Raw genomic sequence first — 22,852 nt, forward strand, 5'->3', positions numbered from 1 at the left:
AGAAGTAGTACAAACATTACTGAACTGAAGCTAGTATGATACTAAACCTGAACTAACTCTGAAGAGTTAAATCAAAACTGGTATAATCTACCCACAGATAATTTAGAATTGACTGTGCTGAATTGTGCAACTTCTCACAGAACTAATTCTGGATGAAAAAGTAAGGCAGTAGATCTGGAAGGATGTTCTATATTTGTCTGATAAAGAAAAAGAAAGAAAATCTAGCCTTCTATGAATAGTGGAATTTAGCTTTAATTAGGAAGTTCAAATCAGTCTTTCCATAATTGCTTTCTATGGTTTCAATAGCATTTTAAATTCTAGGGGGAAAAAAGTGAATTAATTACCATTATCAGCTAAGTACAGAGAGATTGTGAGATCTGTAGAAAGTTAGAGTTCATATCTCCTAGTCTACAACCTACCATTTTATAAAGTCAGTCACACTACAGTATTTTCAGGTTTTTAAAATTTATCACAGTATTCAATGGAATTACCTTCATGAAACAATCACAGGTTTTTGGTTTTGTTTTGTGGATTTTTTTTCTTTTTGTTTGTTTTGTTTTGTTGTTCTTTTTTTTTTAAAAAAAAGGGAATCTTGGCTCATGGAAAAGCACAGAAATAACAAAATTGAAAAGGTAAAAGCAGAAGAAAAACCTAATGTCTTTCAGCTGATCATAAAAGTACTCAATATATGATTCTTCATATTCTGATTTTGGCAACACAGCCAAGCAGTTGGTATTTTCCTTCTGCTCACTTCAAATTTTGCTTCAAAGGGGGAAAGAACTAATGTTCTCAGCACTTCCTGATACTGTGGAATAAAACTCAGAGATAACAAACATGACAAACTGCAAGGCTTCATGAATAAAGAGACCTGAATAACTCACATATTAGATGGAGAGGAAAACTGGCATTTGAAAATGCAGACTAATTTAGAAGTATTTTTAAAAAGACTGAATGATTTTAAGACCAAATTTTACAGACTTAGTGAAAAATGACCACAAGAAACCTAATGCTGACAGGCAAGAAGGGAAAAGAGATGTTGAAAATTATTAACTGAAACAAAATTTGAAGAAATTACTTATTGAGGACATAAAGTGAACAGAAAATAGAAGAAAATGTAACACAGATTTGCAACAGTAGGTTGAACTAGACGTGCAGCAGCTTTTCTAGATAGGATATTTTGTATAAAASAAATTCAGTAGATCTCATCTATTCTGACTTCAATAAATCATTCAATACAGTTTCTCATGGGAAAACTATCAGTTAAGCTGAAGAAAATGAGGATTAAGAAAGAAACTGTGTGGGATAAAGATGCCTCAAGTGAAAGGCAATAGGCAATGCTAAGAAAGAGTAAAAAAAGGATTCTTGAGAGAGTCCTTGAAGATTCATTTTAGCTTCCTTAATATTTTCACCAGRGACATTAGAATAAATATTAGAAGCACAATGACAATATTAAAAAGTTTGGGCAATAGATACAGTAACAAAAATTGGATAATTCCAAAGAATGGGAGAAACATATTAAAATACCTTAAAGAGTTAAAGAAAAACATATTAAAATACTTTAAGAAGGGGCAATGTATTTTGACTCATGAAGAACAATAAACATTTCCTATAAACTGGGAATATGTGAGCTCAAAATGATCAAAACTGTGAAGACTGAGTTGAATTAACTTTTCACAGAAGGCTTGTGTGAAACAAGCATGGTACAGACATCAAAACTTATGTTCCTTGAATATATTAGACAAAATGTTTCTGGTATAACAATACTGCTTGTATTGGGCAAGGCACCTCATGGGGATGACCTTGTACAGTTCTTGTCACCAAAGTTCAAGAAAGTTGAATTCAAACTTTAATGGAGAAAGGCTCCTGAAAAGATAAAAATGAAGAACAGGAGGTTGCTCTGAGACAACATGATCAAAGCCTAGGTTGCACGAGTATAAAAGTCCTGTCTAAAAATGCATCATAGGGCATGGAGGAACTGGAGATGATGAAATGAAAGATGGAACTATCCTTCCCTCATTTGATACAGGACAAGACTAGCATGCTAAAATTTGGGAACCAATTTTACTGTAACATGATGATACTACTGTATAGCAAACAGGACTTGAAATGACCTTCACATTGGTGAAGCAGGGGACTGAAAAGGGAAGCACAGTGACAAAGACTGACTCAGCCCTACTGCTAAAGGAGGATGTAGGTATGTTTACAAAAGGGTATCAGGATGTGGACCTAACAATCCAGGGATTCTTTCACAGACATCTGCTCCAAAACTGAAATCAGGGATGTTGCCTGTATCCTCATTTCCATTTTTCTGTTGCACAACAGAGACCAAGAAGGTGCTGTGCTGCTGTGCAACTCACTTTTGTTTGTTCGGTGAAATGAACATGCATGGAGAGCTTTAATCAAGTCCTCTCCAGGTACAATGACTCTCTCCACTTGCCTTCTCAGCTTCAATAATGTTTGTAGTGTTCTTTTTGAGATAGACAGATCCTTCTGAGCCTTGAGGGCATTTACATACCCTTCCTTTAGAAACTTATATGTAATGAGTATGTTAGTGACCGATATCTTAAAACCCAGCAAACTGTTGAGCTCCTCCTGACCTTCTCTTATATGGAGTTAACATTTATTCAGCCTTTGGAAATCTTTCTGATAGAAACAAATATTGGGATGACAGCTGATATATCTTTGAGCAATTGTACACTACCCAGTAACTATTTGCTCCAATTTTAATGGAATTCATTCTCATTCCTTTTATTCAAACTGTTTGGCAGAAGGAGCCCAGCATACTGAGTTACTACAGTCTTTTAAAAAGAATGAGTCAAAAGAAAACTGCTTAATAATTCAAATCTTTACAATCTATTTATTTCCTTGGAAATTAATATCCGTGGACAATGACAAATACTGCCCTGTTTGCTTTACAGCCATTTACCATTTTAATCCCTAACCCATCTTTTTATATGTGCATAGCAAGGTAATGTTCCTGTGCTGAAAAATGCATTTATGTCTAAATTTCTGTCTTTTCTCAGCCAATAAAAGCAGAAATAGCAAAGTTAATTAGTCCTCAGCCATTCAGATTTCAAATAAATTTAAACAGGGAAAACCATTAATTTCTGAGAAGGRATAAATAATGCATTTTATTACTTGGTATGTGTATGGATATGTATAAAATATGAATAAAAAATAAGAAGTCTGTATAAGGAAGGCCATCTTTTTTGAAGGAGAGAAAACAGGTAAGAGAGCCATGCAAATTTCTATAACTCTTCACTGGAAGTATGCAAAAATGCATATGAAGAATGCTGTTTGTCTCTGGCCTCAGAATCCAGCAGGTCCATTTATGCTCAAAATCACTTATGGGAAGGGTTAATGTAAGTTAAATACTGAATAAGACAGGAATATCCACCATGCACAAAAYGATTTAAAAAGTGCTTTCTGGTAGCAAAGTCTCAAAGGCAGCATATGATGAAATGAAATGGGTCACACTTAAAAAGAGGTTTTCATATATTAATGTTGTGATTCATATCCTTGACAAATTATAAATCTTGCTGCAAACTACAAGGGATTATATTAAAGTTCTTAGATATAGTTCAAAATTATAATAGTAGGTTTCCTGCTATTCTCTTCATAATGGTAATTACACTGACTGAGCAGATTAGCTACTCCATGAGAAATTCGGCTGTACATGCAATAAGGAATGACATGCTGAACCCTGTATAATTGACATGGCAAATGTAATTTTTTTTWAAAAAATCTGTTCTATACTTATAACAGTAGAACAACGGGGGAATGATAAGGAAAACTTCATCCTGACTGTAAACAAATACTGTTGATGGAAGAGCTGCTTATACCACCATATTTGCTATTAAGAAAGTAACCACTATCTTTGGGAACACATTCAGAGTCTTGTTTCAATTGTGAAAATGAGAGCACTTGGGGAATAGACCTGGGAACCTGGCAACCACACTGCTGAGAAAGGATTCTCACAACAAAAAGAATCTGCATATTCACCTCTCTATTACCTCACAAGGACACTCCTGTAATTCAAGATTCATTATGCAGTATTCAGTGCACAAGTTAAAGGGTAAATAGTTTTTCCCTATTTTCCACAAAAATACAATATATAGTACTACAGCTAAGCATATTGTACATCAAGTTCATTATGAAATCTGTAGGAGTCCAGCTAGAGACACCAACAGGAACAAGACTGGTATCAGTTAGCCAGGCAAAAATGTAATTTTATTGGGATTTCTCTCAGTGGCTTTATCTTTTGCATCAGAGAAATGTGTTCAATGGTACACAAAATTCCAGTGGACACATTCTTTCTACTCCTTTTAATAAAATCATTTTTTCTGAGTTTCTGATTATTTTCAGTTGCATTTTTAGTCAGAACCAGTATTTAATTAAGCAACAAAATTATAAACACAGCCTATAAACCTCTAGCTTCAGCTAACTCACACAGTGAATTTCCATTTACTCACTGTGTATGATAGCCTTTCCTCTCATCCATTCTCTAATCTAGTTATTTGGCAGGTCACTTAAGGGACAGATTTGCCATCTTGCCTTAAGAAGGGCAATGGTTTCTTTCAAAGCATGCATAAACCTAATGTAAAATAACTAAAATCAGGTACAGTCATTTTTTGTTTGTTTGTTTTTTGGTTTTTGTTTTTTTTTTTTTTTTCTTTTCTCTGTGCCTGTAACTGTATTGTCAAGCTTATTGGTCTGGGTTTCTGACATAAAGAGCCTGAGAAAAACTGAGAATAGCAAAGGTGTGGCACAAGGAAGATTTGGATTTGAGGGGATACACATCGTGTAAAAGTGTACACATAGTATAAAAATGCATAGGCAGGTTTTAGAGTGCAAAGATCAAAGGAAACAATTTTTAACATTTTCTCATTTCATATTTCATGAATTCTTTTCAATTAATTGTTTTTGAATTTCTAATTTGAGGTGATATTTTCTTTAATACCTACAGGCATAAAAGTATTAAATGGAATATTGTGCTGTCTAGCTCTAGGTATCTTTCCTGGAAGGGAAATTGTCTTGAGGGTGTTTTGTACTTGATGGTGTGAGATAGATCCTTTCACACAGAAATTGTTGGAGGACCCTCAGAGGTCTCTGAGTCCCCTGCTTAAGGAACCTCCCTCTGTTGATCAGAGGGGTCAGCAGATCATCTGAGCAATGTGAGCTCCCATCAGCTCATCCTAGCAGACTGTGGCATGAATATCCATACCACTAGAACATTGCCTGCTCCCCTTTTAAAAATTCCAAATAGATCTCCTATTACCTGGGCATTTAAACTTTCAAACAAGAAATAGTGGAAGCCTTGGAAAGCTGTGGAATTTTTTTGCTCTTCTGTTACAAACACAGATGTTAAAAAAATTAGTTTTAATAATATTCTAGTGATTTTCAACCCTCTCATTGGCAAGGAGCTCCTTTTTGGACTATATTCATRCAACATTTGTAGTCATCATGCCAGCCTGTTCTCCCAGATGGAAAATTCATCTCAAGAGTCCTACCACCTCAAAGCCCTTCCTATAACTGTGGTTATATGTATTACTTGTGAAACCTCACCAAGCACCACAATCAATCTTCCTTTGGGTATGTACAGCAGGTAAGACAAAGCAGTGCACAGCTCTATTCCACAATGTATATATATGCAAAACCACTCATTCTTCCATGCAGCCAGTGATACTCAGCTGCAAAAACTGCTTCAGCTGTGCTCTTTGTATGATGGTTTTTAAATATTGGGATAGAAGGACTCAAAACCCCTGCCCTGTACTATTGGGGAATATACACTGTATCMACTTCATGAAATCAGGAACACAAAGAATTACTATCCTTGTAACCATCAGCTATAAATAGAAAAAGAAACATATCACAAAGCCATATCAGAGAAATGTAAAATCAGTTTTACAAGATTAGTTCTCCTAGCAAGAGCTTCATTAATAAATTGAGCATTCCTGTTATGAAACAGATACAATTTCTGCAAAAGACTATGAAATTACATTGCTCTAAATACACAAACTGATTTTGAATTTAACAAAATCAAACTTTTCTGYATCAGTTAAACCCCTTTCACAGAAACCACAATTTTATCATATTCTGAAAGAGAAAGTTATCTAAACTGCTAATAAACAGCCATATCATAGTTAAGCATCAGTGTAAATACATGGACTATACTATACCRAAATTAATTTTGCTATTCACAAATGTTCTGGTCAGCATCTTGGTATTGTTCAAATCAAGAAAAAGAGTAAATMATAAAACAGACACAACACACTACATCTGTAATACATGCAGACATGCACACAAATCGTAATCACCTGAGTCCTTTTCCGCTGTTGCTAAATAAAAAAAAAAATAGGGAAAGAAAAACATCATTAAAGAAATAAAACTAATATAATTTAATTAGGGAAGAATAAGTAACACATAAGGATTTAAAATCATCTTCAGACCATAATTATATCACATAAGTATGGGTTTTGTCATGTGAGGGAGAAATGGTATATGTTTTCAAGTAATACGTTTGCATTTACTAATCCTATAGTCTTTATTTCAGGCCCAGGCACTGAGCTTGCATCCACATTGCGCCTGAGAATTTAGAAACACATATAAGATTAAAAGAATGCAATAAAGTAAGAATATGAGAATATGATTTGTATTAGAACCTTCTTTGTATCTCTACTTTTGGATATTGCTATTGGTCTATAGCCGATATTATCTTGCATTTTGACTGAATGATACATTGTTCACTGAAGAAATGTTCAAAGGACAAAAATCTCCAAAATGTATGACAACCACATTTGAAGGCATCAGTAATATTATAAAGATAAGGACTATATGTTTTCTATATGCAATTTGAGGAGCAAGCATTTAATGCAAACACTAACATGAATTATTTCCAAGAGAAGAATGTATTTTCAGTGCACAGATATGATAATGCTCCTATAAACCTTATGAAGCAGAATGGAACCTATTGCTGAAAAATATTACATTCACATTGGTACAAAAGTAGGATGTTTGCAATGACCTGAGCATCAAAAGAGACCAGTACAGGTCTCATTGCTACTGAAATGCAGTCCATTAAATTGTCTGATGTTATGATGCTGGCGCATGTCACTTTCAAACAGTACTTTATTCTCAGAAATATACTTCACCTATTTCTCATTATATATGCAATGATCTCTTGTGCTATAAGTTTACAACTACATGAGTATAAACCTACTTAATTAAATCTAGTTATGTTCCTACCGAAAGGCAATAAATCCCAAAAGAAATCTGCAAGTCAAATATGGGCACCAGTCTCAGGTGGCTGTTTCAGCTTACTCAGTGTTAACTGTGAATATTTGAAAGTGCAAACTTTGCTATTTTCAGTGGAAGTCCCACAATTCTCTAGGATATAGTAAAAAATTTTGGGAAAGGATGTATTTACATTAACAAAATGTAAATAAACTTTTGCATGTAAATGCARAAAAACTTTTCAAATCCATTTTATTGTCAGTGAGTTTAGATCTTTTGCAAGCTTTTGCATTATTGTAAAAATGTTTCTATTTCTATACTCATCTTTTCAAGAGCTTTGATAAGACGTTAATTCTGAACATTAAATTTCCCTTCATGAATGCAGAAGGATAAAAACTAAGGAAAACAGGGTTTTTTCTCTTCATTTTTCCAGGATAGATTTAATATTAATCTTTTTTTTCTTTAACGCAACATGATATCATAATTAATTACGATAAACTGGTTACTAGGATGGTTTCATGTTGTTACTTCCATGATATAATACTGGTTGCTATAGTGATGAGATGGGTCTTTTGTTAATCACTTGTCAGATCGGTTAACTCATATTTTTCAGAGAATTTGAGCAGAAATAAAAATGGGGAGAATTTGGCTTTACAATATTGCTAAATACATGAGGCTTCTTCATTTTGCTCTTATGCTAACTCTGTTTCTTGTGATCTACTGCTAGAAATACATGWCATTTAAAAAATAATATGCATAAAATGTATATTTTTAAAAAACATAATTCATCCTTCAATATTTTCCTGTAATTAGCTCCAAAAATCCATTGCATACGAATCTGTAATCCTGAATATATCTGGACAGGAGTATCTCAAGCTTTTTGTACTTTATGGAGAATAAAAGTCTGTCTTGACAAGGCATTTGACTATTAGGACTTCCTTTYTGTTCTGCATAAGGTTTAGAAATAGTAAAATGACATTGTGCATCCTGGCCTTTTTTTAGAAAAAATTTAGTTAATTTCATTTTACTTTATAGAACATAACAAACTTCTAGAAACTCTTCTGATTACCTTCAAACCTTGTATTTTGTCTCATTACATTATTCATTCAGGTGTAAKTAAGGTTTTAATCATCAGATTATTAATATACATCTGACAACATGGCAGCAAAAATAAATAGCATTTATCTAGTTGTCCGCCTTATAAATACTTCAGAAAAGAATCTATACAGAGTTTTCAAATTTTAAGGCAGTGACACTGCTGTTAAGGAAAGAATTTCCTGAGGGTAGTTTAATCACTAGAAATAGTTAGAGAAATAAAAAATAACCCATAAACAACCTCTTAGATATATGAAGAACTCAAAAGTAAGAACAAAGGGCAACTTAAATTAGGAAGTCCTAGTCTTTCATTCAAACAGAGTCCCAGGAGGCATATTAAAGCAATGAATAGGAAAAAGCTCCACAGTTCACCAGCTGAGATTTTAATGAGACATTTCCCCTTGCTGTGGAAGGGGTTTGTTCTGGAAAGGGAAAAGGCTGCTCATGGAATATGCAGTTAATAGGCATTGTTGGCTTTTACAGCCACTTTGGCAGCTGATTGCTGTACTAACCTTCTATTTTGGCATATTCTGTAAGTCGAGTGTAATTGATCAAGGCAGCCTTCTCCAGACATTTTCTAACCACTTTCTTCACCTCTTCTGCTGGTATGGGAGTGGCAATATCTTTCATTAAAACCTGTGTCAGAGACAATTATACCACTTCATTACAATCATTACCCAAACCCCACAGGAAAAGGATAAAAGTATCCTAACGTTACTACAGATCTGATAACAATTAAAGGCAGAAGTCAAAAAGGAAGTACTTCAGCTGGTGGAGCTGGATATTCATATTTGAAGATTACTCTTCCACCCTGGATTGACTGTTTATACTGTATTTATCCTCACTGTTTGTCATCTTGCAGCAGGCCAATCAATCTTCAGGTRACATCAAGACCAGTAAAACAAGAGCATTCCGTGGATGGGCTGGATCATGGYTACCACTAAAGCTGTGGCTGGGGAAATTTGCTTGGTTCTCATCTGTGGAAAAGCTTCCACCGTTGCTACCCATGGACTCTTCAACAGGATAAAGTTACTCAAATTCAACATATCCTTGCTGTGAAAAAAATGTCTATGTAGGCAGGGAAAACACTGAACTTCACGCAGAATATGTTATTATGAACAAGTAGCAGAACAGACCATATGAAGGTTTTCAAAACATGTGAGTTGTTATTTCACCTATTGCAAGTGAGGTARACCAAGAATCTATATATCTTTACATGAATGTAGAATTATATACGCTGGATTGCTATATTAAAAAAAAAAGTTAATAATTCACTTGCATTTAATATTAATTCTGTACTCCATTAACTTTCCACAGGAAGGTGTAAACAAAACTCAATATGTTTTAATCACATTTTGATGTAAATAATAAAATTTCACGACTCACAACCTTTAAGAAATGCTTCTCAAGTGGATCCCCTACAAGTTACACTCATGTATCTAAAAGTTACTGTTATAAGGAGGGAGCAAGAGATATAGTCTGGCAAAGGATGTGGTAGAAAAGAAGCAGGTTCAGCAATAGAGAAGCTATTAAAAAGACATTGCTGCAAAGTAGACTTCTACAATACTTTCCCACAAATATGGCCTATCTACTTGTGTTAACTTGCTTTTTAAAAAAATTGTAACATCTGGTTTATCAACAAGTGAATAGATCATATTCAGAACCTTTTGTTCTGGGCCTCATTTTTAACAAAAATTTTCAAAGTCAGGTAAAGTAAAATACATGGGTTCTAACCCATTCTGCATCCACAGATGTAGGAAAGCACATTTATTCCCAATGATGGTGCAGATAGAGCACCATTGCTATTTAACAGCAGGAATGGGGAGAGGAAATGGATGTTTCAGAAAGCACAGAGGAACCTACACAGCACTACAGTCACTGAGGTTGTAAGTGAAATAAAACATATATACTCAGACTCCCTATGTGTTTTCTGAACATGATAGAGGTTTTCTAAGACAGAATCTCTATCCATGAATTGTTCTGCAGTGCAGAACTAATATTTGCTGGGACCAAACTTCTCAGATTTTGGGAAAGTAACACAGTCTAAGATTTAAGCTTTTTTAGAATTCATACGTTCATCAGACACCTGCTGATACAATCCCTTTGGAATCTCTGCTGGAATTTAAAGTCCTCTTCCCACAGAGTTGACTGAGATGCTTTTATCATTATGAGGTATTCTCCTTTCCAATCAACACAAGAGGATTTGCTGGGTGGGAGTTTGCATTTATAGTGGCCCATGTCAGATTTGCTGAGTATAGCTTTCGCTTCTTGAATTGACTCAGATTATGCATTTATGGAATATTATTGGAATTATATAGAAGTTTTTTAGTATTGCATATTAGCACAGACAATAGAACAGCATAGAAGGCATAAAGAGGAGGAAAGTAGAGAAGACTTGTACTACTTTTGGGGTAATACTGGGTAAGTGTTAAATTAGAATGGAAAGAGTCACTGACTAGAAGTCAGTGGCTTGAAGTGAGAGTCCAGTAAATACTCTGTGGAAGAGTACGAGGAAAAGAAAAAAACCAACCAGCTTTCCAGTGAGCAGTTGAAACCAGTAATAAAACACCTGAGAAGACATGAGTCTGCTTTCAGCAGCCTGAAAGTGAAAGAAAAATGCAGGTTCAATAATCATGCAGAATTTAAAATATGTTCTCAAACTTACCCTTTCAAGTAATGAAAGTGTGGCTTTTAAAGCTCCTTCAGGACGTCCAAAAGGGAAACAGTATCTTAAAAAGTAAAAAAAAAAAAGAAAAAAAATTAAATAGTAGGGGAACAAAAAAAGGAATATAAAATTACCAGAATTATAAAAGCTGCTTTATGAATTTGCTTTAAGATATATCTTATACAACTGCATTAAATTATGTTAGCAGAAGACTCCCATACCCGAAGTACTAATAAAAGCAAAAAGCCTCTTCAGTAGTCTACCATGGAGTACACATATATCACAGCAGTATCAGCCTACCAGCATTTCAGACCTCAATGCAGGAAAAAACCTCAGTGCAGGAAAAAACCTCAATGGCAGAAAACATCACTTCCAATTTATCAACTATGATGGATATTTAAAGGTCTCTGATGAGTTTAATCRTCATATTCATGTAAAGAGGTACTATTTCTCATGTAGCCATGACAGCTACTGGAGCTGCAAAGTAGCATTCTGTATATTGTATTTTATTTTAAAATTGGATTAAGACAAGGATAAAATGTCAGATATTTTAATTTCTAGACATATAAATGCTGGCAGGCATTCCATATTTTTCCTATAACATTAAAAATACCTAGGAAAAGCACTTACCTTGAATTTCATAATCTACAACTTAAACCATACAACTTTKAAAATAATGTAAATCAAAAGTGATTGTGTTTATAGCTTTGTTTTTTATTTTTGTCTACTGAATGATGCAATATAGCAGGTCAATGAGACTATAGTGCTCAGGCAACTGTAACCTCTCTTAATCCTGTCTATAAAATCTCACTGAGATATACCCAATTGGAAAAAGGATTTTTTACTTTGCTGAGATTATTTTTTCTTATTATTACTCACTGAGAATGGTAGCCTCCTGTGCTAATATTTTCCACTAGTCAAATCTTTTCTACTGATAAAAGGATCCAGACCAGTGAATTTTACATCTACATTTTGGTCAGCCAAAATAAAGTCTTATAAATTAGGTCAATACAGGATTTCCTGCAGCAAGAATTCCAGTATTTGCTTTTATCTCCAGAAAGAGTCCAGAGAAAAAATTCACACAGCCAGGCAAGAGGTTAAAGTCCGAGACCTTCATGATAGCTTTCTCAGAAATACTGTCTCTTCCACATTTGATGCTTGAGAGGCAGGCAGAGAGCTGAAGTCTCAGTGGGTAGATGAGGTGACAGAGAGGAAAGGTGTAAGTACCTTAAGAACTACTTTAGATGACAGCCACTAGCATGGGATGGGCTGACTGCATCTTAATCATAATGGAACCAGGCTGATAGCAGTGAAAATGAAAATTAAAAGGGCCATAGGGGAATATTAAAACTGGAAGCTGTGGGTCAGTTGGCAGGCAAGGGAGAGTGTCTTTTCCAGATGGATGTGTGACCTAGTGACTGAGAAGGACACAGCAAACGTTCAGTGCTGCTCTGAAAAGGCAGGAAGTGACATGCACTCTTCAGTTARACTGCCCATGACAGCTGACCAGAGCACACAAAGCTAAGCCACGGGGAGAAGGCAAAGCTTAGAGAAGTACCAACATATTACAGGGAAAAGTGCTGATGATCCTTGAATGTCTGTACCACTGATCCCCTAATTATAATGATCAGTGTGTTTACAAAATGTTGTGAGATTAGAGGAGCTGCAAATTCAAGATTTCAACTCTAGACATATACACTTGACTGATGTCTCATTAGGATAAGGTAAAATGACAATATTTTGAGGCACAGGTTTGAATTGCTTCCTTAAACAGCTAATTTAAGACCCACAAAAAAAAAGATGTTATTCTGATTTGGTCTCAGATGTGAAGAGGACATGGTTTGAGAGGTGCAGAGCAGAAGAGGTGCTCCATAGTAATAATCATAAAGGATTAGATTGACAGAATAGTGGCAGACAGGTTAGCTTAGTGTGACAAAGAAACAGATTTGGTGTTACTTTACAAAGTATAAATACATATATAAATACAGAACACATTTTCCCTGTTTCTGTACTTCTCTCTAAACATCTTCTACTCGTATTGACAGTCCTTAATATGATAAACTCTCTATTGAGCTTGATGGCCCTTAGCTTATTTAGGAAAGATAAGTATACCATGAAACCAGGAAAATTACATTACCTATCAAGAAAAGTTTTAGCTGCCATCTATCAAAGATGTTCTCTATTCATATGATTTTATGGATCCATAGTAATCTAGAAATAATTATGGCTCAGTCACTTTCATTCACATAATTTTCTTGGTTAGAGTAATACATAGCTTGAATTTTTAAAAAATCAACAAAACCAAGGCCTATATTCTTGCACAATCTTTTTTAGCATAGAAAAATACAACTCACATATTACACAAATAAATTTTAAGTACAAGCACTTGTGTAAATAAATTATTCTATATTTTCAGTATTGAAAATTCCTTTGCAGGTAGACTATTTAATTTTCACTCCCCTTGTTCAAGACCAAAATAAATACTATGAGAAAATTCTTCCAGAAAAAAAATTAGCACTCATTGAATAAATTATATGCTCACCTGAAATGGCTTATTTGGTTTTCCAAAAGGGAGGAAAGTCTGTCCTTAATTTCCTCAAACCTTTCTTTCTCTTCAACAGATACTGTTCCAATTCCATCAGGCCTGTAATATTAAATATTTCATAACTATCAATATCTCTGCATGATGATTCCTCTTTAGACAATGATCTTTATTTCTAAAGTTTTCATTTAACATACATATTAACTCCCCTTTTCCCTTTTCTCATTGTCATGAAAGATAAACGATTATTTTTGAATATAGCTAAAGAACAGGCTGCAGCTGGGCAAGGAACTAAACTTTTGAGCTGAACTTTTCAATTGGAGTCCTAAGTTTCTATGTGATCTCAATATGAACACAAGCTAGCATAYAACTCTCCCAAATCCTTCCAAAAGGTAAACAATATCTTTTCTCAAGAAAATTAGTACTATCTTCATAGTAGAGAGGTCTACTCAAATAATTTTTAATTTCAACTCCCTTAATTGTCTATTTATTTTCCTGAAGCACAGTATGGATAGAAATGATTTCAAAATACAGGTGGGATGGAAACTGCAGTGAGAAAAGCCACAGCAGGCAAAACCTAGGAATCCTGCATAATGAGGACAGTTTGATTCCCCATCCTATAATGACAAACAGCATCATGTAATCAAGAATTCCTTATAGGCACAGCATTAAAGATGCAAAAAAAATAGTCTTTAAAAAACTAAAGCACTGCTATTTTTTTAAACATCAAATTTAAGTCACAATAATTAAAAATAGACTTCTATGATAAGCATACACTTAGTCCAAAGTCTTAGCCTAAGGATGTTACTAATGTATTTATATTAAAATGATGACAAAAGTAAAAAACATTCAAATACAGTTCCCAAATATTATTTTTGCCATGCAGTCACAACTTCCCCACAGTGTACATTAAAAAGAAATGCCTGAAAATTTCCYGCTACTTAACTTCCAGCTCCAAGGTAACAAATCAGCTACTGCTTCTCACCTGAGTTTCTGAACCAGACACTATGTGTGGATCTGCCCTGTATCTTCTCCAGAGCCCCCAAAATGATCTCAATGTTTYTAGAACTGAGAAAATCGTAGTAAAATGACATGAAGAAAGACTTTCTTGGAACATTCTGAATGTTCCAAGATTTGTTCTAGGATTCTCTGAACATCTTTCTCCTAAATTGTTACTTTAACCTTCTGCACCATACTTAGATCTAGGAGGGATAAGTCATTACCTGATCATGACATAAACAACTCTCTCACCCTTTAAATCACTTAYATTTGTGACCTGTCAAGTCAAGGTGGAAAGAATGCCTGAGTTCCTTAAATTATTGTGAAGACAACAATAAAAAATCAGATATGGTGGGCATAGGAGTAGTCAGGCACATCAATATACCATTGTATAAATTTGATGTGAAAGAGCAAAAAMCTTATCTTCTCTCTTTTGATAGATGCCAGGATACTTTACCTCAGCCTTCTGACAGATGGAATGAGCTCAAATTTAAGTAAATTGCACTGTCTGATTTCATTGTCAAGAGAGATTGCACTCTGGACTGATAAAGTAAATAGTTCTGTCATATTAAGCCTCGCTGAGGCATGTCATATATATGTCAGAAAAGACCTAGGGGTCCAGATAACAGTAAGTGAAAAAGGTGAGCCAGTAGGATGTCATATCTGTCAACCTGCACTAAGGCTGGGATCACTACGTACCCGCGACCTGTCACTTCACTAAGTTTGTTGTCAKGAGGAACCTTGTTGACAACAACTAAAATTTTCAGAACTGCTAGATACATGTTGGCATAGAAGCAGGTGTCCCACAAGAAGGAGTACACAAAAGGGTGTTAGAAATCTACTATCTATAGGACTGAAAAACTCATCTCTTGAAAATATACTTTAGGAAGTCTGAATCTCAATTTTGTTTCTACTTGTTGCAGACTTTTTTGCAACAAGGAGAATATAAAAATGCAATTTTGAAACAATTCTGAGATATATTGTGCTGGTGATATTTTTTCAACTTCAGGGAATATGTATCTGCTACTGATAAAAAAAAGAATCCATGGAAGAAAGGAGTCTGACTCAGAGATGAGCTAAAATAGAAAAGATAGATAAATAGCTTCAAAATTCCTACTTATTTAATCTTTTAGATAYTAGTTTTTAATTACTTTAAAAACTGAATAAAATAAATAGCACTGTTTGGAGCTGGTTATTTTTATTTATGAATTACCTCACCTGCCAAGAAAACCAGACTTTAGTTTTCAAAGGTTTAGGTCACCTATAAAATATGCAAGAACTATTTTGCAACTAAAAGCAACAACAAATGTGTCTTTCCTATGATCTCAAATGTTCTGTGGTTTGGATTTGGCTTTTTTGAATTCAAAACCACTACTAAGCTTTGTTCTTGCAGCCTGGGATCTCTCTTACAAGAACTTGGCCAAGAAAAGAGATGGACTTAAGAAAAGCTTTCATTTTAACATCATCTTCTTAAGAAAGGAATGGAGAGTGAGTTTTTCTTTACTCCATACTCTTTTTTCCTCCTTACTGTTCACAAGTTTTTAGAATTAGAGAGCTCGTTGAAACAGTGAACACTCAAAACCTGAGTAGCCTTCTCTCTCTCACTTRTATTAGTTTCCCATTTTTTGAGAACTCTGTCGATTGGATTTGAATTGGCCTGTTTTACCTGCTTAGATCACAGTCTAACTGGCACTGATATAATCTTATCTCTGGTCACTAGTCAAACTGTTTAATTCACTCAGACTTAAATATCAAAAGAGATGAGAAATAAATACYTCATGAACTAGAGCTAGTAAACTGAAGTGGAAAATAGTTGTTTGACCATAAATCACTTAAATAAGGAAACAAAAATAAAGGTTGACCTGAATTTTAAAACTTATTTTCACTACAAAAATCTTGCAAGTTACAGCAAGTTACTTGAGAGTGCTGATTGATTAGGAGCTGGATTTCAGTTTTCCTGTTGGAATGGACTGTTTTTCCTCACTTTATATAATCCTTTAAGGCTTGGAGTACCCTCCAGAATTATTTTGATCTCTAGAGGTCTTAAAACCTGCAATAATTTGTAGAGGTCCCTTGATGAATTGTAGGATTAAGGTTATTGTGAATACCTACAGCATATGAGATAAAACTGTGTTCCAGTTCCAATGGGAWTTAGATATGATGGACACTGGGTTGACTATAGATTGTTTCCAGCCCTCAACTTTGGAAACAGCTTCTCCTAGTGGCCTCTTGGAGAGTGAGTTGTTACCTTAAGCAAGACTGCTTTGCTAAGACAGCCTTGGAAATACTAATACTAAACATGGCTGATGTTTTCCCTATGGAACATCATGGATATTGGTGCTCTTTTGTATATTTACGGATTTAAAAATGTTAAAAGACCTCAGTGAACTTTCCTCATTAATAACGTAGACCAACACTTTCRTCTGTCATGAAAACAGACATCATGAGGAGAGTAATGCACAGATTAATATTCTAGCATACACACARGTATGAACCATAAGGTTGACCAAAAATAATTTGCCAGAGAAAGATAAGAAATTTTGATGCAAAATAAAATTWAAAAAATTACTTCAGCTAAGGTCTGTAATACATTTCTATAATAAAGTACATTTGAAGGACATTGAAAAAACAGAACCAAACATAAATGGCATCCTTTCCTCTAGAAACCAATTGTTTTAGAAGACTTCAGTATTTTCTAAGAGAACTTGTTTTTATATTCAGCAGGATGCACAATCAAATGAAAGAACAGTGACAAGTTTCAAATTAGAAAGATAAAAGTTYGATAAAGGTTTTTTCTTAGTAAACCAAAGATTAAATTGTTTATAATTTTGATGTAGAATTTTTATTACCTAYTTATGGGACTTTATATTCAAGAACTTAAATATCAAAATTTTCCTTTAAAATGCAATATTAATCAAGGTTTTTGCAGAGTCCACTGTTTATATTAGACAAATCTAAGAACAATGATTTCCACTATCAGCTTAGAAGCAGAGAGAGCAGACATCTTTTTATTAACAGAAAATAAAGACAGTGCATCACCACATGGCATTCAAACATAGCTTTAACCAGAAGACACTTGAAAACAGCATTCTGTTGTTTACATTAACTATTCTTCAAATGTTCTGACATGAAACTGGCACAATAGAGCCTTCTGCTATATGGATTTCTCAGGCTGCTCCAACATCTGCTTACGGGTCATGCCCTTTTTTCACAACTGAATGAAAAAGGCCAATTCTGAAGGCCACTAAAACAGATTAAGATGATAAATTGGGTTGATTTTAATAATCTTTTATGCAGTTTTATTTTAGGTGAGATTCATTAATGCCCTTCTACCAAAAAGCAAAGCATGTATTAGTACAGTATMATTTCACCTAACGTATAAGAGCATGTAAAGGCAGTAATCAGTTAAAATTAATGATAAAATACTGTATAAAGTTTAGGCAAGGTAAGAGTATGTAATGGCATTCCTTCATTGTCTAAGATGGCAAGTATAACCTTAAATACACAGAACTTTCTTCTGATATTTCTTAATAAAGTATGAATTATGTTTCATTTTCTACTGACATTTTCTCTGAGGGTTTTCAGTGGCAGAATTCTATGCTGGAACCCTTCTTTGTTCATAGCAAAAGATTTCTTAAATTTGARCACAGAATCTGTTAAAAATGCAAGCAACTAAAAAAAACGCCTACTGAAACAAATAAGAAAAATGGACAGCAGTAAGCTGCCAGGACCACCTGGCAACCTGAATTACCTGTGGTTATGTAAAAGTTCTCATTGAGAACCACCATCTCCCTGGGGAGTGGGAGGTCAGAATCAGAATGGGAGGACAAAAATCAGACAAAGTCTCCAAACAGGCCAAGGGAACAACAGGCTAGTAGGTATTACACACACTGCAGCAAATTAGAAGGACCTATAATATAAGGATATTTAAGGATAAAAATATGGAAAATTGGGTAAATATTCTTTATTGTAAAGTCTGTATGGCTTTGAAGCCATGAGAGAGAAGTCTTACCTTCTGATCTCGAAGTTCTCTAAAAGGATTGAAAACAAGTGGATGAGTATGACCTGACTCATATGAAATACCTGGATTTCCAAACTTCTTTTGCGAGACTCCCTAACCAAAAACTTTTAAGGTTATTAAGCTGTGTCTGTGTAAAAGTCCTTYCATTTACATTTAAAATTACAGTGGTGAGTACCTGCTATGAAGATATGTTATCAGTAGAGTTCTGCAGAAATCTGTGCTGAGACTTGTATTATTTTACAKTATTCATAAATAACTTGGCTAACAGCTGCGAACTGAGATGATAGGAAATGTAATTTTACTGATAGTTACATGGCATAGTGTGGAAAGACCAGGAAGACCTCATGAAATCAGGTAGCAATACAACAGCAGTGATAAACACAGGTGAATGTAAAGAAAACCTAGCTGTTATTCAGAATGGAGATCCTGGTGTTATGATGGATAAATCCATGAAACTGCTGCTGTTCAGTAGCAGTCAAAGAAGCAAATAAACTTCTTTGACTGGGAACACCAGAAAAGGATAAGGAAATAGCAGTAAACTCCCACCAATGCAATCATTGCTTTTTTTCACTTGTCATTCTTCAGTCTTAGAGAGCAAAGACACAGAACAGGWTTTTTCCTCTTTCTCCATTGTCTCTCCAATAGCAGCAGCATGGAATGAGATGTGTAGGAGTCAAGTTCAAAGCAAGAGTTCTTCAAGCAAGAGGAGGCTGAGTTGTGGAACTTGCTGCCAGAGGTGTTGAAGGTGAAAAGGGCTTACAGAGGTTCAGGGGTGCAATGGACAAGTACCTGAAGTAAAGACTCACTCCAGGTCACCAAACAGGCATATTCCGAACTGCAAAGAGTTGGGGGTCTAAAAGAGGAAATACTGCACATGCTTGCCCTTCTTTTACTACAAGCAGGTCAATGCCAGAGACAGGTGACTGGCTTAGAAAAACCCTGACTCAATAAGACTGCTCTATGGAAACACAYGTGCCGAAGCTTTTACAATACAGGAAAAAAAACCAACCCATTTATCTTCCTTTATATACTGATTTTTGTAGCATTACTTTCACATTCACTTCTCATATCTGAACTTCCAATATATCAGATATCTTTCTGAATAGAAAAACGTATAACAAGGGAATATGCTTGAATTTTGAATTTTTCAATTCAGTCAGTAACTCAGCAGGTGGAAAGAAGTCACTTCACACTTCATGTGATACCCACCAGCATTCATTTCAGGCAAGAGGGACTGAATAGAAGTCACAGCATGAAAAGTAGACAAGAGTGAACGTGATGGGGAAGAAAACAATAGCTCCTACCTGGACTGTTTAGACTGAAATGTCAGCATTCAGGAATGTCCTATAGTTCCTTGTTCTGCCCATTTCACTCTCACCAGCAGTAAGTTTATGCATAAGTGCAGAGCAAGAAGTTTACTTGTGAACTAACTATTTTGATGGGGACCATATAGGATATTTCATGTGAATGACCATGGAATATTTCAAAAGMAAACCACTGGGATGAGAAGCCAAAGGTGATGCTACTGTAAAACTATATAGTACCAGAAGTACAGACAATTAAAGGTGATATTATTGACTAGAGAAAATAGTTGATTCAGAAACAAKGGTGTCTATTTGTTTGAACAAAGTAAAGCTTTTCTTTTAGTGATATATTTAGTGATATATTTTCCTTCTTGGCTATTCAGGAAGAGAATGCCTTAAGACTGTCATCTACACAGAAGCAGAAATACCTTTTCTACACAAGCAGTTTGTTAGTCCAGTTGTAATGGACTAACGAACAGGAAAGGAAAGGCACAAAAAAGCCTTGAATTTCTCAGTCTAGGACTCAGCACATTATGTTTGACCCTGACCAAACATTTCTGTTCCCAAACCAACAGCACCAGTGTAAGACACACGAAGTACCAGTATKCTTGATAAATCTACCAGAAGTTGTTACTCATACCTTCGTCTCAGGAAAGAAAAAAAAAAAAAAAGCTGTGGACTATTCTCTATCTCTTGTCTTGAGATCTGGAGGCAAGGTCTGCTGCATACAGCCTACACTGGAGGGCAGTTYAGATCTCCTTTATGCTCCAAATATCCCTGAAGCTCTAGGAAAACAAAACTTTTACATATTTATTCTGGGTGTTTTGAAATAAACCCTGTAAAAGGGTGTAAATGGTACACCCTTTTAAAAGCTGTAATGGTTACTCTGTCAAACTCTGCAAGATTATTATAACCTGTGGCATGAAAAATGTTTCAAGTCCTTGGGCGTAGCTGAAGACCTTAAGAGATACCTGAAGGTACAAAAAAATGTCRTCAGTTTTGAAAACATGTGAAGGGTGAAAAGAGCGAAAGCAGGTTCAGTCTGAGTTTCTCCTCACCAGAAATGAAGGTGAAAACCACTTGTATCTGATCGTTTGACCGATGCCACTAGATTGCCTGTTATTTTAAAATTCGTACGTAAAAGAAATGGACAATATGAACTAGAGATATGGCTGCATTTCTACATGCTCCTCTACCACCTGACTTCAAGATCAATTTTGATGATCTTTCCCAGGCTAGGGGAGGGTCTAAGATCTCTCTGTGAAGCAAAGGTGACATATAAATTAAATACATCATGCCCAGAGTATAAAGCCCTTTGTTCTGTGGTCTTTCTGATTCCCAGCCTGACTTACAAAACACAGATGTATAATGCCAGGGACCAGCCTAGAACTTTGGCCTATCATGCATTGTCTGTGAAATTCTTTTTTACCTTTTACTATTTCTTAGTGCTGCGGTAAATGAATGAGTGGGTATATTATGTGCCAGTATATGTGTCTGTCATTCTGAATGTGTCTGCCTCTGTCCTTGACTTACTTTTTTTCTTTCTTCATGTTTCTTTTTTCTTCCTTTTTACAATATCTCAGTTCTAGTCAGATCCTCTCTGTTCAACACTTCTTTTATTCCTAAAACACTCATAATGCTATTCAGAGAATATCTGTACAGTAGGAATAGACAGAATACAGAGTGCTTACCACTGTGTAAATGATGTGCTCCCTGAGATATTTTCATGCACTGCGCGCACTGTTGTCCTTCACTCAAATTATGAAATAAAAAGAAATGTATCTACCTTTCTTTTGAATTCTTGAAATAAGTTTGAGCAATTATCACACATATTTGTCTTCTTAGGTTGAAACCAGTGATAAAAATGYGACAAACAACAAAGACTTAGACTCAATAGGAAATATGAATGTGTCAGGTTCTTGAGAAACTGACAAAGAAGCATGCTTTTACAGAGAATAGGTTACCAAATAAAAGCCAGAAATCTCCTAACTTACCAGTATGAATGTTAAGATTCTTGACAGCATTTCAAGCACATTCAAAAACATTTCAATTTTGGATATTATTATCACGTATTACACATTGTTAATCTACCACTATGAAATCACTCAGGTCACAAATGCCCAGCTCCAGATGAGGCTTTGTCTGAGCCAATGAAGGAAACAATATCCTTCATAAGGATTGCCTCTCCTCCTCTGTCTTGAGGACAAAACAGGCTCTGTGGCTGGCTGCAAAGCAACACAAGCATACACTTTGGGCAGAAAATCTCTCTCCCAATCCCTACCAAGATTCAGTTCTGGGAATTTACTGACAGCAACACAGTAATTTCTTTTTGGGACTGTGATGTTTTCCCCTAGTGACAGGATTGGATCAGGTGGGAGGATCTATTGGGTTTCCCCTTGCTATTTTTGAACTTCTTAAACATATTTCATACATCAGTTTACAAGTCTAGTGCACAGAATAGGGTTCTCCTATAATTTGATAGATTGCTTGCCTCACTCCCCAGTCAAATCCAAGGAAGACAGGGAGAAAGTTCATTGAATTGCCACTGTGATAGTCTGAGACTGGAGCACGTGCTTGGAGGTGAGGCTGAGGGAGCTGGGCTTGCCCAGCCTGCGGAATAGGAGGTGTCGAGGTGGGGAATGACAGCCCCAAGGAGTGCTGGGTGGTAGACAAGAGGCAATAGACATAACTACACTGAAATTAGACAGGTTCAAACTGGGTAAAGACCTGACTGGAAAAAGCCCTGAGCAACCTGGTCTGACCTTGTACCTGACTGTTTCATGCAGGTTTGCCTAGAGATGTCCTGTTGTCCCTCTGGACCTGAGCTATCCAATGATCTCATCTGCAATAGCCACTCTCCCACAGCAGAGCTAGTCCTCTCAGTCTGGAATAAGACATRGATGAAGCAGTGCTTCTTTTAAAGAATTGCRTAGCATAGCAAATCAACAACTTKTTTTTTTTTTAAGTGTTTCACTTCAAAGTAGAATGAAGAT

At 35.3% G+C, this 22,852-nt stretch overlaps 1 protein-coding gene across 4 annotated transcripts in view; it reads right to left on the bottom strand.

Moving 5' to 3' along the window:
• CADPS2 (calcium dependent secretion activator 2) overlaps window positions 1–22,852 on the bottom strand; it is a 270,492-nt gene that overhangs the window by 62,863 nt on the left and 184,777 nt on the right. For 2 of the 4 annotated variants that reach the window (XM_057378511.1, XM_057378502.1), the window contains exons 14-17: window positions 13,536–13,637; window positions 10,994–11,057; window positions 8,841–8,964; window positions 6,318–6,338 (exon numbers count right to left, since the gene is read on the bottom strand). In XM_057378511.1, the coding sequence (XP_057234494.1) occupies window positions 6,318–6,338; window positions 8,841–8,964; window positions 10,994–11,057; window positions 13,536–13,637 (311 nt within the window). The remainder of the gene's footprint in view (window positions 1–6,317; window positions 6,339–8,840; window positions 8,965–10,993; window positions 11,058–13,535; window positions 13,638–22,852) is intronic. The other 2 variants (XM_057378528.1, XM_057378520.1) reach the window with 1 other exon arrangement.

This window comes from Malurus melanocephalus, unplaced genomic scaffold (assembly GCF_030028575.1).
Source record: "Malurus melanocephalus ecotype Western Australia unplaced genomic scaffold, MMel_1.1 scaffold_11, whole genome shotgun sequence".
In the NCBI taxonomy this organism is placed as follows: Eukaryota; Metazoa; Chordata; class Aves; order Passeriformes; family Maluridae; genus Malurus; species Malurus melanocephalus.